This window comes from Vulpes lagopus, chromosome 19 (genome assembly GCF_018345385.1).
Source record: "Vulpes lagopus strain Blue_001 chromosome 19, ASM1834538v1, whole genome shotgun sequence".
NCBI classification, from domain to species: domain Eukaryota; kingdom Metazoa; phylum Chordata; class Mammalia; order Carnivora; family Canidae; genus Vulpes; species Vulpes lagopus.
Window position 1 is genome coordinate 8,189,565 of NC_054842.1, and position 17,476 is coordinate 8,207,040.

Sequence of the window (17,476 nt, forward strand, 5' to 3'; positions counted from 1 at the left end):
CCCCACCAGCAGCATGCGGGAGTCCCGCCTCCCCACCACCATGGAGTTGTTAGTGCTCTGTTGGGAGCCAGTGGGCACATACCCTCCTGGACAGAGCTGTCCCACGAGGCCAGAGCTGGAGGGATGGAGGCTGGTAGAGGGTAGAGCGAGGAGTCCGTGGGGCAGATCTTTGGAACTCTCACATGGTAGGAGACACTGCAGAAAATTTTCCGGGTAGCTGCACCTTAATAGTTAGAGCATGAGGACGCCTGGGTGGCTCAGTGGTTGGAGCATCTGCCTTCAACTTAGGGCGTGATCCCGGGGTCCTGGGATTGAGTCCTGCATCGGGCTCCCTGCATGGAGCTTGCTTCTCCCTCTGCCTATGTCTCTGCCTCTTTCTCATTAAAAAACAAAAACAAAAACAAAAACAAAAAACAGAGCCTGATTCCCTGTGTTTAGTTATCAGTTTCCCTGAGTCACTGTGGCTCCAACCCGCAACTGCTGTAGTGGGGAGAGGGAAGCTCCCTTAGGAGGTCTCCAGTGTGCACTCCGTGACCCACGTGCTCCCCCACTTCCTGTCCCTGGGTCTTTTTCTGCTCACTGCTGGAGGGGGGCCCCGCCAGGCAGGGGGGCAGAAGACTGGTCCTGGCAAAACTGGGCCATCCACTGCCCCCACAGGCATGTGGAGCTGGCCTTCCACTGGCAGATCATGAAGCCCAATCTGCAGTCCCTAATGCCTGGAGAAACCTACAGCCTGGACAGCCTCAAGTACCACCCTGACAGGGAGACGGCCTTCTCCATCCTACCTGAAAGGGGGGTTCTCGGCCCACACACGGACCATGAGTTCATCCTCACCTTTTCTCCTCATGAGGTAAACATGATGCCATCCAATAGTCACGTGTGATTGGGTGACTTTCACCCCCCATCCCCACCCACCATCCTTGTTCTGTAGTGACCCTGAAGCCACAGCTGAGCCTGACGAGATCCTGGCATCCTCCAAGGCCAGCACTTAGCTAAGTGTGGGGCTGGAGGTCAAAGCAGCCTCTTCCGCCTGGTCCTGAGCATGCACGCACCTTGTCTGCCCCAGACCCTGGGCTTGCTTCCTGGGCTCTGGTGTCTCCTGTATTTCCACTGTGTGGGTGACAGGACCATCTCTGCTCGGCCCCTAGCAGCCCCCAGAGAGTGAGGTGTGGGTGCCAAGGGCTGGGTTTACATGGTGGGCTCCAGCACGAGGCCCTCTATGCAACATGAGAGGAATGGGAGCTGGGTGGGAGGGGGTCCTCTGGGGCCCTCCAGAGCTTCTCTGCCTCTTTAGCCAGCATCCCAGGGCCGGGCCAACCTGGGAGGGTGTGGTGCTTCCCATGGTCAGGGGCACTGCGGAGGGACGCCTGGGTGGCTCAGCGGTTGAACATCTGGCTTTGGCTCGGGTCATGATCCCAGGCGCCTGGGATCAAGTCCCCCAATGGGCTCCCTGCATGGAGCCTGCTTCTCCCCCTGCCTGTGTCTCTGCCTCTCTCTTTCTGTGTCACTCATGAATAAATAAAGAAAATATTTTTAAAAAAAGGAGGGGGCACTGCTGAGAGGCAGTATCAGGGTCCCGAGATCCTCTCCTTCCTGTCCACTCAGGCCTGGCTGAGGCAAGAATGGCAGTCTTGAGACTGCAGCGGCCCCCACACCGTGAGTCCTGGCTCCCGTCCTGGCAGGCCACCCTCTTTCCTTAGGATGGGGCCGGGCGGTAGCAGGGAAGCCGCACCTCTCTGGCAGCGAGGCCAGGGAGGGAAGGAACTCCAGCTATGGCTCCCATCTTCTCCAGAGCAGCCTGACAGGAGCGCAGCCTGTTTTCAGGGTGCTGTGTTTGTCTTGCAGCTGAGGGATTTTCACAGTGTGCTCCAGATGGTGCTAGAGGAAGTCCCAGAGCCCCTGAGGTGAGTGGGGACTGGGCCCTCTATGAGGGGTGCACAGCAGGGCCTGCCTCCCCCCGGGGGATACCGGTGACGGCCACAGCAAGGAGCAGATGAGGCCCCTGGCCCCCAGCAGGCTTCCACGTGAGGGAGCGCTTCTGCCTTGCCCTGGCACCTAGGCCCGGAGGGCTCAGCAGTGGGGAACCACTCACCGGGCTCCACTCAGTGTTCGCGCTGGGCAGCCAGCCTGGGGCCCCGGGCGGTGGTGACTGAGGCGGGGAGCTTGTGCCCCATTGGAGGCATCTCCACCAGCTCTTCCCCGGACAGACTGTCAGGCTGGGTCTCCAGTCAGCATCGTGTGGAGACCCCAGGCTGGGCACCATTACTGCGTTGTCCTGGGAGGTGGCGGGCCAGGGCCCCATCCCAGTACTGTCACAGCTGTGGTCATTCATCACTGTTTGGTTGGCTGATGCCTCTGATTTGTGGGTGCTTAGGAGCTGCGGGTGGGGGAGTGCTTTCTTTTCATAAGACCACAGATAAGGGACAGAGGGGAGGGCCACATGGGGCCATACTCCGGGCTGTGTTGGCTCTTATCTCACAGTGGGTTTGTCTTCAGCTTGGAATTGGAAAACCTGAAGGATTCGTCCTTCTCTGTGGATGACGTGATTGTCCTGGAAATCGAGGTGAAAGGCTCAGTGGAACCCTTCCAGCTTCTCTTAGAACCATATGCCCTCATCATCCCTGGGGAGAACTACGTTGGCATAAATGTAAAGAAAGATTTTAAGGTACACTATGGTCTCTCCCCGGCCCTGAGTGTGCTGAACTTGACATGAGTATAGGGAGGACGTGGCTGGAAGGGCAGATGGCAGCCACTGTCCCCAGGGCTCCTGAAACTGACTTGGTATGCACACATGGTAGCCTGGGCACGACTCTCATTTTACCAGCTCCCCAGCATCCTCTGATGCTGTTGGCCAAGAATTAGCTGGAAGGGTGTTGGGAGGACCCGTCGGGGGCCAACAGCCCTGCAGTCCTTCGGTGGGCACAGATGTGTGTGTACAGAGGCAGTGCCTGGGAGCCGGGATCGGGGCGTGTCTTGCAGATGTGGAACAACAGCAAATCCCCCATCAGATACCTGTGGGGGAAGATCAGTGACTGCCACATCATTGAAGTGGAACCCTGTGCGGGAACCATAGGTACTTCAGGGACAGGGCGGGGTGGGGGTGGGGGTTGTGACCTCTTGGGGCTGGCTGGGGAGGGAGGCCTGAGAGGTGAGGGGGTCTAGACAGGGGTTTCAGGGGCTCCTGGGGTCAGCTCCAGTTGCAGCCTGGCACATGTGATGGATGAAAAGTCAGTGAAGGCCAGAGTGGAGAACTGCCTTCCTCCCTCTCTCCAGCTCACCTCCTCCTCTCTTCCAGAGCCCAATGAGGTGGAGGATTTTGAGTTGAGCTTCACGGGGGGCGTCCCTGGCCCAGTAAGCCAGGACCTGCTGTGTGAAATCCAAAACTCCCCCTCGCCAGTGGTGTTACACATTGAGGCGGCCTTTAAGGTGCCGTCAGGGGGGCTGGGCAACTGGGTTGGCCAGAAAGGTGGCAGGGGTAGGGCTCAGAGTTTGCTCCCATGGCAGCCCAGTGACAGGCCCCTCTGGGTGTGTCAGGGTCCCGCCCTGGTCATCAGTGTCTCAGCCCTTCAGTTTGGTTTGCTGCGCCTGGGGCAGAAAGCTACCAACTCCATCCAGATCCAGAACATCAGCCAGCTCCCGGCCACGTGGTGCATGAAGGAGAGCCCAGTCTACCTCCAAGAGAGGCATGAGGATGTAAGTTGGGTACCACAGTCTCTGGGGATGCCACCCCTCCCCCCACGAGCCAATTTACCCACGGTGCTTTCAGAGCATTGAGGCTGGAGAGGAAGAGCCTGCCTGGTGACTCTTGCCTAGCAGTGTCCCCAGTTCTCCCCATCTCTGAGGTACTTGGGGTCCTCTCTACAGCAGAACTTATCCCTGGACTGGATTTTCCTGTTCCTTTCTCCACCATCTGATATGGAAGGAAGACATGGGTTTCTCCCTCTGTCAGAGCAGCCTGATAGAGAAGATAAGAAGAAAATAGGCAGCGGAGTGGGTGGAAAGCTCCCAGGCCTCTGGGGGAGGGTCAGGCCCTCAGCACTCTCCCCCAAGGTTCCCATCCTCCCAGGGACTGTGTTTGCAGGGTGTGCACCTGCCACCAGGTGGCACTTGGGCATGGGCTTGCGGCCCAAACTGAAGGGCTCAGAACACAGAACCAAGATTCATTTCCACTCAACTAGCTCTTTCTTTCTTCCTATAAAAATAGAAAATACTAAAAGTGGTTAAGTATTATCATCATCGTCACATTTAAATACGATGTGTGATTAAGAGCAAAACTAGAGCAAGTGGCACATCAATTACTCCCTACCTGCTGGCGGTTAGCTGTAAATCACCGCTGGCCACCTCCACTCTCCATACACATGGCAGCTGTGGCCTCTTGGGAGCTGCCTTAGGTCATTATTGCCCATGGGAGGCTCTGACTAGGTCTGTGTGGTGAAAGCACCCCCCCCCCGGCTGCTTCCTGCCAACGTCCTCCTCTTGCTTGCCCACTTACCGTCTGGGACAGAACACTGCCGCTCTCTCCTTCCATACTCAGAAGCCCAGGAAAGACAGGTGCAGCTGCACACCCATCTTTTCTACCAGTGGGCGTTCCCTTTCTCCAGGACTTTGCATTTTCACTTGACCAACCATGTCCTTTAGGCAACAGCCTCATTTCTCCAGCCAGGCACTCAGATCATACTTAGAAGTTGTGACCATCTTCATCAGATTATCTACACCATTGCCCAGAACCATTGCCAAGTGTCCTGTTACACAGGCTTGGAGTTTAGCACTGTCCATCAAGCCTCATCGGCCTACCCACTTGGATTCAGGAACCATGGAAGATAGGGCAGGGACATGGTCGTATCTGTATCTTAAGCAGGAGGCTTTTCTTCAAATGAAACCTTAGGCAGAAGCTCAAGATCGATAATAAAGTGTGACTGCTCTGGCCACCGAGAGATGCCCTAGTAGATGCCCCCTGCCCCATCCTGCCTCTCCCCATACCCTGGTCCCCTGCCCTAGGCACTCTGGAACTACAGCCACCCTTCTTGCCAGATAGAGACAGAGAGGGCCAATGGCTTCCTCAGGGTCACCCAGCTAGTGGGTGGTGGAATCATTAGATCCCAGTTCTCTGATTCCCAATCCGGGTTTTTCTCCCATGGTGAAGAATGACAGAATTTTATAATTGAAGTAACTGTCAATTTCATAGTATATTAAGATTTATGTCTTAATTGAAGCTGCTTTGAATCCTGTCTCTATGGTTCTCTGTACTCTGTTCTTTTGTTTTGTTTTTAAGATTTTATTTATTTATTCATGAGAGACAGAGAGAGAGAGAGAGGCAGAGGGAGGAGCAGGCTCCATGCAGGGAGCCTGACATGGGACTCCATTCCGGGTCTCCAGGATCACACCCTGGGCTGAAGGTGGTGCTAAACCACTGAGCCACTGGGGCTGCCCTACTCTGTTCTTTTGAACTCTCAAAAAACAGTGCTGGGATCCGGGGTTGGTTAGATGTGCATATGTCAGGGTCCTAGAGACCCAGTCCTGGCCTACAACATCCCCCAGGGCTCCCAGTGGGGCACATAAGCGGAGCAAAGGCCAAGGAAAGCAAAAGGGCTTGTCTTTACTACCAGAGTTTGGGGCCCAGACTTGAGCACCTGAGCCACTTTTGCTGAGAGTTAGGTGAGCCCATCCATCTCACCAGTGCCAGGGAGGTGAACTGTCAGAAGCAAGAGAGTGCAAAGCCCAAGACTAGCACTCTGGACCTGATCTGGCCAGCATGGCAGCATGGGTGGGAGGTGGCAGGGGGCTAGGAGAGGGCAGGCCCGCACGGGTAGGCAGGACGCCCTCCAGGCAGGTGCCTGGCACCCTCAGCCTCCTAGAATAAAGAGACCAAAGAGGGGATAGCATCTCCCCTGGGTGTGACCTTTCCTTGTGTACAATGACACCCTCACCAGGGAGTGGGGCCCTGGGGCCCTTCCCTCATACCACTGCTCTTTGTCTCAGGGCAGGAAGAGGGGTGTAGAGAGTCCCGGTCCCAGGTGCATTCTTCTTCCTAAGCTTTTGCCTTTCCTCTCTCCTTCCTGTGCCTGGTATAGAGGCTAAGTGTTCAAGCCTGCAGTGAGCAATGGTGGGCAGTGGGGATGTATGTGTGCTGTGGTCGTGGAAGCTTCACCCTTCCCCCATCTGGTGACTTGGTGGTTTTCCTTACTTAGAGCCCTCAGGGTCCTGACTCATGCCTGTTTGTGGGGCTGGGCAGACCTCTCAGAGCCACTGAGCCTGCCCCCAGTGTGACTCCCCCTGTCCTCTGGGGCACTCCCTCTGCCCTTTACCTCTCAGATCTGGGCCAGTGCGTAGGGACCCTCTCCTTTATTTAGAGACCAGGGTTTTGTTGTTTTGTTGTTGTTGTTTTAAGATTTTTATGTATTCATGAGAAACACAGAGAGGCAGAGACATAGGCAGAGGAAGAAGTGGGGTTCCTGCAAGGAGCCTGATGCAGGACTTGATCCCAGAACCCTGGAATCACACCCTGAGCCACAGGCAGATGTTCAACCACTGAGCCACCCAAGTGTCCCAGAGACCAGTTGTCCTCTTATTCCTGAGACCCTTGCTCTCCCTGCTTGCTTTTCCTGCATCCTGGCAGCTCTTTGAAGTGCTGGGGCAGCTTTGGGGGGACCCTGGTTGGGCCAACCACCAGTTCTGCAATTCCAAGTGTCCTCTCTCCTCATTCCCCTGGATTGACCTCTAAATCAGGTGTCTCCCTTCGACATTGAGCCCTCTAGCGGCCAGATTCACCCTCTGGGGGAGTGCAGAGTGAACATCACTTTGGAGGCCAAGCAGTGCCAGCGTCTGCAGACCGTCCTAGAGCTGGAGGTGGTAAACGGGACCTGGAGGTAAGACAGGCCGTGGGGAGCCAGTACAGCTCACGTTATGCCTCTTCACAATATAGTGATGCTGTATGTCGCTAAGTGCTTATAGACATTAAAGAATTTAAAGATATTGGAATGTGTTTGTTCTATAAAATTTGGAAGTTACAGAAAAGAAAATCCATTAGCCAGATAAAATTCACTGGTAATATCATAGGGTATATCCTTCAAGTTTGTGTGTAAAGGATTATAAATTAGTACAATCACTTTCAGCAGCACTTTGTGTTACTCAGTAAAGTGAGCTGTGTGCATTCCCTGGGACCCAGCATCAGCCCTTCGAGAAATGTGGCACATGTGCACTGGGAGCTGGGCACTCACAGGGGATGCTCATCAACAGATTGTTCACAGCTGTGGAAAACTGGGAACAACCAAGGATGGTCAACAGGAGAGTGGGCACCAAAAATTGTGACTTACTTACACTTACTTATTTATTCATTTATTTATTTTTTAAAGATTTTATGTGTTCATGAGAGACACAGAGACAGAGGCAGAGACACAGGCAGAGGGAGCAGCAGGTTCCATGTAGGGAGCCTGATGTGGACTTGATCGCAGGACCCCAGGATCACACCCTGAGCCGAAGGCAGGTGCTCAACTGCTGAGCCACCGAGGCTCCCCAGTCGTGACACATTTAAATGAGCAAATACCACTGATTTCTGGGAAGGTACACACTGGAGGTTTCGAAGGTTATCGGTGCTATTCCTTTTCTTCCTCCCTCCCTCCCTTCCTTCCTGCCTTCCTTTTTTTCTTTCTTGTGGAAAATGTCTTACATATATAAAAATAGAATAGTACATAAAAATAGAATAGTACAATGAGCCCCCACATACCCATCACCTACCTTCAATAATTATCAAATCTCTGCAAACATTGTTCCATTCATATCCTTCATCCCTTCCCAAATTATTTTGAAGTATAATATTCATTTTCTTAAGCTGGGTGAGGATAACACACAGGTATTCTTTTTATTATTTTTCTTTTTTTTTCTTTTTATCTTTTTTTTTTCTTTTTATTATTTTTCAAACTGTGTATATCCTTTATGATGTAGCTGGGTTTAATAGTCATTTCTGCATACACTTGGTATTTTGTTATAAAAACACTTACTTCCTAGATTTATCCTCCTTGATTTATCCTCCAAAAAGACTGCAATTTTATATTTCCACCTCCAGCGTATGAGAGTGCCCATTACCCTACAGTCTCACAGTCTCCCAGGGGAGGGAGGAAGGGGGTAGGCGTGGGGAAGGGGTGGGGGAGGGTGGGGGGGTAGTACCACCAGGGTCCTGAAAGGGTTTCTCCGCGGAACCAGCACGGGTTTCAGTGTGCATCTTCCTCACCTGTCCTATGTGGCATCTTGTGGCCTGAAATCCTAAGGTGAAGTCTTTCTTCTTGGGGGGGTGGGGAATGCCTTTTATTAAGCCTGCCTACTTCCTTTCCTATCTCTGCTGTTCTTTACGGACCGAGTGTGAATCAGAATGTTTCCAGTTGTACGTGATGGAGACATGGATGCAATCAACTCAGGCAAAACAGGACTCCTGTGGCTCCTGTAACTGGGCAGCCCTGCCCTGCTGAGTCCAGCCTTTTCCCAGGGCTGCTTTTCTGGGTCTCTTTCATTCTCTTTCTCCTTCCCTCACCCCCGCCCCACCTCCAACTGCCCTTCTCTGTGAGCCTCTCTGCTCCCCACCCCCATTGGCAGGGGCCTTCAGGGGAGGGGGCCTGCTTAGGGCTCCAGGCTCACATGCTCCCAGCCTAACAACCTTGGGGGTTGGGGGCAGGGATGAAACTGCCTTTCTCCAGAGTGGGCTTCTCCAGGTCACGTGCCGCCCTCCCCTCCTGCCTGTGCCCCAGGGGGAGGGTCTGCCTCCAGAAGCAGCTGGTGGGAAGGTTGGCCAGACAATGACAGTGGCCACCGCGGCCCAGGGCAGGCCTGCTGGATCTGTCCTGTGGGAGTTTCACCATTTTCCCCAGGTTTTCCATCTCGGCATTTGTGCTGCTTCTTCAGGGAGATGTCCTTGGGCCTTGCAGGGCACTCCTTTGGTCTTTGGTGGCTGCCCTTCTTTTGACAATCATATTTTTATTTTATTAATATTATTTAGATTTGATTTATTGATTCATGAGGACACAGAGCAAGGCAGAGACACAGACAGAGGGAGAAGCAGGCTCCCTACAGGGAGCCCAATGCAGGACTCATCCCAGGACCCCCAAATCACACCCTGAGCGGAAGGCAGATGCTCAACCAGTGAGCCTCCCAGGCAATCATATTTTTTTAATTTTAAGCTTTTTGTTCTCAGATGGTTCCCTTTTTATAGGAATCCGTCATTGTCTGACGGATGCAGCAGCGTCTCTGATTCCCCCGAGGAAACTCATTTTTGTTTCCTCACATTTGGTTGAGCTTCTTCTCCTTCAGATTTTCTTCAACATTCAGTAATCCCTTGGCAGCTGGTTCCTGTCTTGGAGTGGGAGAGGAAGCCGACTGACAAGAGGAGCTGGCGGTCTAAGTTCCTGAGGAAGTGGGTGTAGGTGTGGAGAGCACTGCTCTTCCGGGGAGTGAAGTGCATGTGTCTGTGAGCACCCTCTGTACCCAGCCACCCGCATCCAGGAGAAGGAAGGCCCTTCTGGGGAAGGCAGCCAAGGCTAACAGTAGAGGACCCCCCCACTGGCCAGCTACTGAAATCTTTGCATTCCCTCATTTGTAAATAGGGATAAAGGACATGGATCTCTCTGGTTGTTTTCCCTAGGTGATAGTTGAGAGTCCCAGTGTTACTGCAGGATCCGCCCTGACCTCTGGGCAGCCCCACACCCACATTCCTCAGCAGGGGTGCCACAGCTTGGCCTTCTGGCGTGTTGGTGTGTTGCTGTGTTGTGGTGCGGTGTGAAGTGTGCTGTGCAGTGAGCTCAGGCATTGAGCCCTGAACTGGCCACGCTCACCTCTGAGCAGCCTTCAGTTAACTCTTCTGCCCTTTCTCTATGGCCCACTTCTGCCCATGAGGCCCCTCCTTCTGTTAGGGGAGCTCTGCAGGGCCTTCTTCGCCAGAGATTTTTAGTAGTTTGTACTGTTTAGTCAGTTGATCTGATCCATTCTTCTTTTTTTATTCTCATTAGAACAGCTTTATATTTACCTCTTTTATTCTTTACGTACAGTTTTCCACAAATGGTATGTGATAAAATATAATGGTGCAAGTGTAACAGTGGCCAATCCTGACCCACTCTCCATCCTTCTCCACCCTGTTGACCTGCTTATCCACATCCTTGAGATCTTTCAATGGTAGTCATCCCAGTGTGTGCAAAGTGATATTTCATTGAGGATTTGGTTTATTTTTTTCCTGATGACAAATGATGTTATGCATCTTTCATGTGTTTATTGGCCATTTGTTTGTCTTCTTTGGAGAACTGTCCATTAAGATCTTTGCCCACTTTTTAAAAATAAGGTTGTCTTTTTTTTTTATTATGGAGTTGTAAGTGTTCTTTATATATTCTGGATATAAATCTCTTACTAGACATATGATTTTTCAAATACTTTCTCCCATTCTGAGGATTGTCTTTTCACTTCCTTGATGATGTACTGCAAAGCATAAAAATTTATAATTTCCATGAAGTCCACTTTATTTTTCTCTTTGATATCTTGTCCTTTCAAGGTTATACCTAAAAAAACCATTACTTAATCTCATGTCACAAAGATCTTCTAAGAGTTTTGAGGTCTGGGCTCATACAGTTTGGTCTCTGATCTGTTTTGAGCTAATTTTTGTATATGGTGTGAGAAAGGGATCCAGCTTCATTCTTTTCTATGCAGATAACCAGTTGTTCCAGCACCATTTAAAAAAATATATATTTATTTATTTATTTGAGAGAGAGAGTGAGCCTGTGAGCAGCACATGCAGTGAGCATGTGAGCAGTCAAGCAGACTCCCCACTGGGCTCAATCCCAGGATCCTGAGATCATGACCTCAGCTGAAATCAAGAGTTGCTCAATGGACTGAGCCACCCAAGGGGCCCTCAGCACCATTTTTAAAGAACACTGTTCTTTATCCATTGACTTGTCTTGGCACCCTTGTCAAAATCAATTGTCAGAATCAATTAGAGGTGCCTGGCTGGCTCAGTCAGTAGAGCATGTGACTCAATCTCAGGGTTGTAAATTCAAGCCCCATGCTGGGTGTAGAGATTACTTTAAAAAAGTAAAATCTTACAAAATAATCAATTGACTATATGCATGAAGGTTTATTTATAGGCTGTCAATTCTGTTCCATTGATCTATACAATTATTCTTTTGCAAGTACCACATTTTCTTGATTACTCTGGCTTTGTAGTAAGTTCTGGAATCAGGAAATATGAACTCTCCAACTTTGTTTTTCTTTTTCAGAATTGTTTCGGCTATTTGGGGTCCTTAGAATTTTCATGAGTTCTAGGATCAGTTTATCAATTATGGCAAACAGCTGGGATTTTACTAGGGAGTGTATTGGATCTGTAGGTCAATGAGGGGAGTATATTCACCTTAACCATATTAAGTCTTACTATCTGTGAACATGAAATTTCTTTCCATTTATTTAGGTCTGTTTTCATTTCTTTTGATGATGTTTTTATCATTTTCAGTGTATAAACCTTGTACTTCTTTTCTTAAAGTTATTCCTAAGTATCTTTTTTGATGCTTTTGGAAATGGAATGATTTTCTTACTTTCATTTTATGAGTATTCATTGCTAGTTTATAGAACTGTTTATTGATCTTATATCCCACATCTTGCTGAATTCATGTACAGGTTTTATTAGATTTATATCTAAGTATTTCAGTTTTTCTGAGCAATTATAAATAGTATTGTATTTTTAACTTCTATATCCACAGGTTCACTGTTAAATAAAAAATGTGATTCGTGGGTGGCCCAGCGGTTTAGCGCCTGCCTTTGGCCCAGGGCATGATCCTGGAGTCCCGGGATCCAGTCCCGCATCAGGCTCCCTGTCCCTACATGGAGCCTGCTTCTCCTCTGCCTGTGTCTCTGCCCCCCTCTCTCTCTCTCTCTCTCTCTCTCTCTCTGTGTGTGTGTCTCTCATGAATAAATAAATAAAATTTTTAAAAAATGCAATTTGTTTTCACATTTTGTACCTTGTAACTTTTCTGATTCATTAGCTGTGGGAGGTTGTTGTAGTTGTTGTTACTGGTTTTTTGTTTGTTTGTTTAAGATTTTATTTATTCATGAGAGACACAGAGAGAGAGGCAGAGACACAGGCAGAGAGAGAAGCTGGCTCCATGCAGGAAGCCTGATGTGGGACTCAATCCCAGGACTCCTGGATCACGCCCTGGGCCAAAGCCAGGCGCTCAACCGCTGAGCCACCCAGGTGTCCCTGTCGTTACTGTTTTTTAAGGAGTTTTTAAAATATAGATTCCTTGGGATTTTCCACACAGAACAAAATGTCATCTACAAATAGGGATGGTTTTGTAGCTGTTATTTCTTTGTGTTTCAGCTACCTTCCTGTGTATGCTGAGGTACAGGAGCCCTATGTGTACCTGCAAAACAGCCATGTGGAAGTCAGGAACCTGTACCTTGGTGTGCCTGCCAAGGCAACCATTACACTCATCAATGGCACTCTCCTGCCTACCCGATTCCACTGGAGCAAGGTGAGTGAGCCTGCACTGTTGGGCACTGGGTCTGCAGCCCTCAGCACCAGAGGCCCATGTGGAGAGGGTTGTTGCTCCCCATAACAGAGGCTCACCTCTCTCCCGCAGCCTGCCCCTTGCCCCACGATGCTCAGAAATGCTGGGCTCCTTGAAGAAGCAGCACATCTGATCTGGTTTTTCCTTGCCTTTTCTCCTCCCAAGAAGGAGTGCACACAGCTAGGGCTCCCCACTGGTGTAGTCCATGACTGGTCCACACAGCTGTTTTGAGCCCAGCTAGAGCTGATGTGGAGCTTATTATGTGTGCCATGGGAGGTGGAGCCATGTCCTGGGCATCAGAGGCAGCTGCCTTCTGCTTCCCATCACCCTAGGCCTCCCAGGGCAGCTTGTTCAGTACAGGCAACTCCTGACAGGTGTGAGGTCCACTGAGGGTTGGGAAGGTGAGGAGAAGGGCCCAGTAGATTACCCCCACCAGTGAGCGCCCAGCCCTTCTGGTCCTTCTGCGGGCCCTCAGACTGCCAGCCTCTGGCAGAGCATGCCCCAGTGCTGAGCACCGTGTGGTCCATGCTGGGAACCCGGCATGTGACAACAGGCCTGCATACCCATATGTCTGCCAGCTGCTGGGGCACCAAGCAAGTGTCTGCACAGCAAAGGTCTCCCCTCGACGTGGCACACTGGGTCCCAGTGAGGAGCGCCAGCTCAACCTGGAGCTGACTGCTCATACTGAGGTGAGTAGGGTGGTGAGGAGGCCTGAGGGACTAGAAGACTCCCCGTAGCTGTCTGTACCAGCACGGAGGTCCCCTCAAACCCCACTCCTATCAGAGGGCAAGAGATTTCTTGCATTTGGGTCTGGGGTCCCCATTCCTGTTAGGCCTGCTCTCTAGGGATACAAGGTCAGGAAGCCTGGAGCCGGCCTGAGTGCTCATTGGTTGTGTCTAGCTTCGGCACCAGCTTCACCCCTCCCCTCTGGGCCTGTGCTGGGTGCTACGGGGAGAGGCTAGCCAGTGGCCACCTTCCCTGAAGAAGGGCACAGCTGCTCCCTGGCACAGCCCACAGGAAAGCCATCAGGACTTGGTTGGGGGTTGCTGCTATCTGCTTGTGGTTCTTGTGGGATAAGAGACTTCTTCCTTGGGGAGACTTGCAGACCCAGTCCCATTTATCCCTGGCAAACCTGGGGACAGTACACTTTGTTCTCAGCTGGGTCTGAGCTCTAGGGTGATAGGCAGATGGCCCCAGGCCCAGAGCAGATCTCACTCAGGAAGGACTTGCTTTCTGTGGGAACAGCTTCAGTAGAATAAGTACACAGCTTCTCCAGAGGCCCACTTTGAGGGGTCTGCCTTCATGGGGGGTGTGCACAGATATTTGGAGCAGACTCAACCAGGGACCCTGAGGAAGGGGCCAGGGTTTGGGATGTCAGACTGGACCTGTGGATGGCGGCTCACTGGAGGGACTAGGGAGCCCTTCCACAGAGACAAGACTAGACAGAGGGCAAGGCCTTTGTGCTGAATGCCCCACAGCTACCACCTGTGCTACGCTCAGATGCTAGACCATCTGAGGCTCAGTCCTGGGACTTACATGTAGTGATGCTCCCCTGGTGGGCTTTCTTATAGGAAGAGCTGAGTGATCTGGCCCTCCCTTGTACCGTGTCTGGCATGACGGATCCACTGGTTCTGGGCATTTCTGGGAAGCCCCAGGGACTGCAAGTGGCTATTGCCATCTCTATGGAGGGCTCTGACAGCAGGTGAGCCCAGGGCTGGGACCAGGGCCTAAGGGCTGAGATGACCATACAAAGGACTGCACTGCACTGTTGTTGTCAGTCAGGAGATTCCCAGCTGATTCCTACAGCCAAGAGAGGCCGCAGTAACCTCTCTGGGAGCAGGTCTCTCCACCCAAACCCTGCCCTCTGTGTGGTCTTTCCCCACACACTTGGAGGTATGGTGTCCAGGCTGTAGGAGATGCAGGGGGCAGGGCTGTAGACAGCTTGGGCTTTCCCACACAAGGCCCAGCACCTGTGGACAGGTCAGTCACCCCTGGGCAGGGAGAGTTTGTGGTTGAGGCCCCTCTTGGCGTCATGAGCTGACAAGGAGGAGGTGTCTGTGGGGAGGCAGCTTAATGGGAGGCAGTCTAAGGATGGAGCATAGCATAAAGGCAACTCTCACAGTCCTCCCCTTGTGGGCTCACTGGGCAGGGCCAAGGGAGGTGTCTAACTTCGTGCCCCTGGGCTCGGGGCAGTGTTCCCAGCACAGCGCTGTGGCCGGGCCACCTGGAGGAGCTCCGCCTTGACTTCGGCTCGAAGGTGCCTCTGAGGACCCGCATGAACTGCCAGCTCATCCTGACCAATCACTCCCCGATACAGACACCTTTCACCCTCAAGTTTGAGTACTTTGGGAGCCCCCAGAACAGCCTGAACCAGAAACCCAGCCTGTAAGTCTGGTTTCTTTCAGGGGCAGTTCCCAGGGAGGAAGTTGCCAGGTGGGTTTGCCCTACTAAGCATATGTGTGGCTTAGGTGGCCAGAGGCTGTTTAAAGGTGTGTTTTCACAAGTACACATGGAGTGATGTAGAGAAACGGCACCCCTGCCCACCTCCCAGACTCTGAGGGGGCCTTTCGGAGAGTCTGGGGTCATGGCAACGGGGAGGGCTTCTGGGAGATGAGGCAGTGTTCAGGCCAGTGCGTGAGGGAGAAGCTCCTGGCAGCAGAGGGAGCTGCGTGGGCAGAGATGTGGCAGGGAGGCATTCTGCAAAGCTATATCTAGAACTCAGCCATGGGGAAAGTATTTCCACCACAAAAATTGGCAATTTACCAGCACACCATAGCAAACACCGCACCACTTAGTCTACTAAGGCAGGAGAGCCCAGCTTAAAAACCACTGCCGTGGGTGGCGGGGAACTCATGGTTTGTAAGCCATTAACTTTCCCACTCCAGGAAAGTGAGTGGACACTCGATGCTGGGCAGTTGTCAGCAGGAAAGACTGGAAATGGCCTTTTGCAGAAGGCTGAGCAAGAGATGAGGAGTCTGGGCTGCATTTGTGTCTGGAGCCAACAGGGCACAGAGCCTGGGGATAAGAGGTCCCTAGCCCAGCAACCTCTGCGTTTCATGGAAGGCAATCCCTGGGCTGGAGGGTGGCCTGTAGCTGGGGTGCTTTGAGTGATGGGAGTGTAGCAGGTTGCCAAGACCAGAGAGGGGGGTGAATAGACCTGACCTCTCCCCTGGGAGGAACATGGGGAGCCACCTTCCTCCACTGGGACCTGGAGGATGCTAGTTGCTGAGAGATGTGGCTCAGTTCTATGGAACAGCCTGATGCCTTGATGCTGTTTCTGTGTCCTGTCTGGTAAAGCCCCAACATGCCCCCTGCCCTGCTGAAGACGTCTCGGATTCGAGAACACTTGGCCAAGCGAGAGCAGCTGAGTAAGAGCCCCAGGGTGGGCCACAGCCAGGTTTCCTGGGGCCTTCTCCGGTTGTGGGCCGCCTGCTGCAGGGAGGGGATCCTGACCACAGAGCCCATTTCAATGTGTTCTCTAGCAAGACCTCTGAGATGGCCATGGCCCTCTGCCTGACAGCGTCCCCTTTTTGGAATGAGGCCATCTCCTGGCTAAGGCATACAGCCCATGCACAGGGCCTGGTTTTGATTTGGGATGGGTAGTGGCTCAGAAGGGAGGGCTTCTGCTGGGGCCTGGCCCCTGAGAGCAGAGGGAGGCTGCCTACTGGATTCTGGGTTCCCAGGAGGAGAGTCTGTCTAGCCAGACCAAGGAGAGGCTGTGCAGCAGCTTGTCCCGCATGGTGCTTTGCTAACTTCTGAGGGTTTGGACCTCATTCCTGCCCTGGAATCCTGAATCCCCATTTCTGGTTATGCCCTAGATTTTATGGAAAGCATGTTGTCACATGGGAAAGGAGCTGCCTTCTTTCCCCACATTTCCCAGGGCACACTGGGGGCCCACCAACAGCTGAGCATCGACATCACAGGCTATGCCAACATGTGGGGCGAGTACTGGGACAACCTCATCTGCACGGTAAGAATAGATAGCCTGAGCCTGGTCTTGCCCTCTGGCCCTCTCTCCTCCACCTCCTGGCCCTCAGCCTCTCAAATCTCTCTGAGCTGGGAGACATGGCCCTTGAGCTTGGGACAGGCATTTGCAGCCACAGCAACCACAGGGATCCAGGCAGAAGGGGTCTTTGTGAGCAGAACCTTCCATGGCTTTTCCCATAGGGTCCCATGAGGCTGGGCACACAGAGGAGGGCAGAGAACCTGATAGGCTGTCTCCTGGGGCCAGGACTTGAGACTTGGAGGGGCAGTGACCGGAGAAGCAGGAATAGACTCCCAGAGCTATATTGTCACCTAGCCGTTGGTGCATCCCCTTGCTCTCCCATTGGTCCTTCCCTCACTCATTCAATGTGAAGTAGACACCTGCTATGCATGGGTTCCCATGTGGTCCCCTGGACTGTGGAGGATACAGGGACAAATCACAACAGATGATCCAACAAGGAGTTCCTAGTTTAGTACGGGGGATGAACTATGTACATTGTCATATTGGAGGAGGGAAAGCCTTAAATGGAGGGGACGGGGAGCCAGGGAATGCCATGGCAGCAGGGGACCAGAGTGACAGAGGATTGGTGTGCATCTATAGGTGGGAGACCTGCCACCAGCAGTCATCCCGGTGCATATGGCAGTGGTAGGCTGCCCCATCAGCTCCCAGAGGACCACCTACTATACCACTGACCAGTTGCAGAAGGAGCCTATCATCAGGTGACCCCACTGGCCTCATCTTCTAACCCTTGAAACCCTCTGGCCTCCAGCCTGGCTGCCCATGCTGACCTTGTTGCTCTCCAACTGGCCTTGGTGCCACCCAGCAAGAACGCCCCAGGACAGGGCTGCCCCGGAGGAGTGAGGCCTCAGAGGACATGTATGTTCTCTGCACATCTTTGGGGGGATAAAAGTAGCAAGTAGTCAGTGTGGCCTGAGGTCAGTGCCAGGCCTGGGGCCCCACA

General features: G+C 52.4%; 1 protein-coding gene across 13 annotated transcripts in view; it reads left to right on the plus strand.

Annotated features, from left to right (window-relative positions):
* DLEC1 (DLEC1 cilia and flagella associated protein) overlaps positions 1–17,476 on the plus strand; it is a 77,305-nt gene that overhangs the window by 52,750 nt on the left and 7,079 nt on the right. For 9 of the 13 annotated variants that reach the window (XR_005984585.1, XR_005984586.1, XM_041734090.1 and 6 more), the window contains 13 exons: positions 658–850; positions 1,846–1,904; positions 2,497–2,665; positions 2,980–3,073; positions 3,296–3,693; positions 6,727–6,866; positions 12,341–12,494; positions 13,109–13,219; positions 14,102–14,232; positions 14,724–14,915; positions 15,828–15,898; positions 16,349–16,500; positions 17,116–17,234. Coding sequence is in view for 11 of the 13 variants with exons in the window: in XM_041734090.1 (XP_041590024.1) it covers positions 658–850; positions 1,846–1,904; positions 2,497–2,665; positions 2,980–3,073; positions 3,296–3,693; positions 6,727–6,866; positions 12,341–12,494; positions 13,109–13,219; positions 14,102–14,232; positions 14,724–14,915; positions 15,828–15,898; positions 16,349–16,500; positions 17,116–17,234 (1,983 nt within the window). In the remaining 2 variants the exon portion in view is untranslated. The remainder of the gene's footprint in view (positions 1–657; positions 851–1,845; positions 1,905–2,496; positions 2,666–2,979; positions 3,074–3,295; positions 3,694–6,726; positions 6,867–12,340; positions 12,495–13,108; positions 13,220–14,101; positions 14,233–14,723; positions 14,916–15,827; positions 15,899–16,348; positions 16,501–17,115; positions 17,235–17,476) is intronic. The other 4 variants (XM_041734092.1, XM_041734101.1, XM_041734091.1 and 1 more) reach the window with 3 other exon arrangements.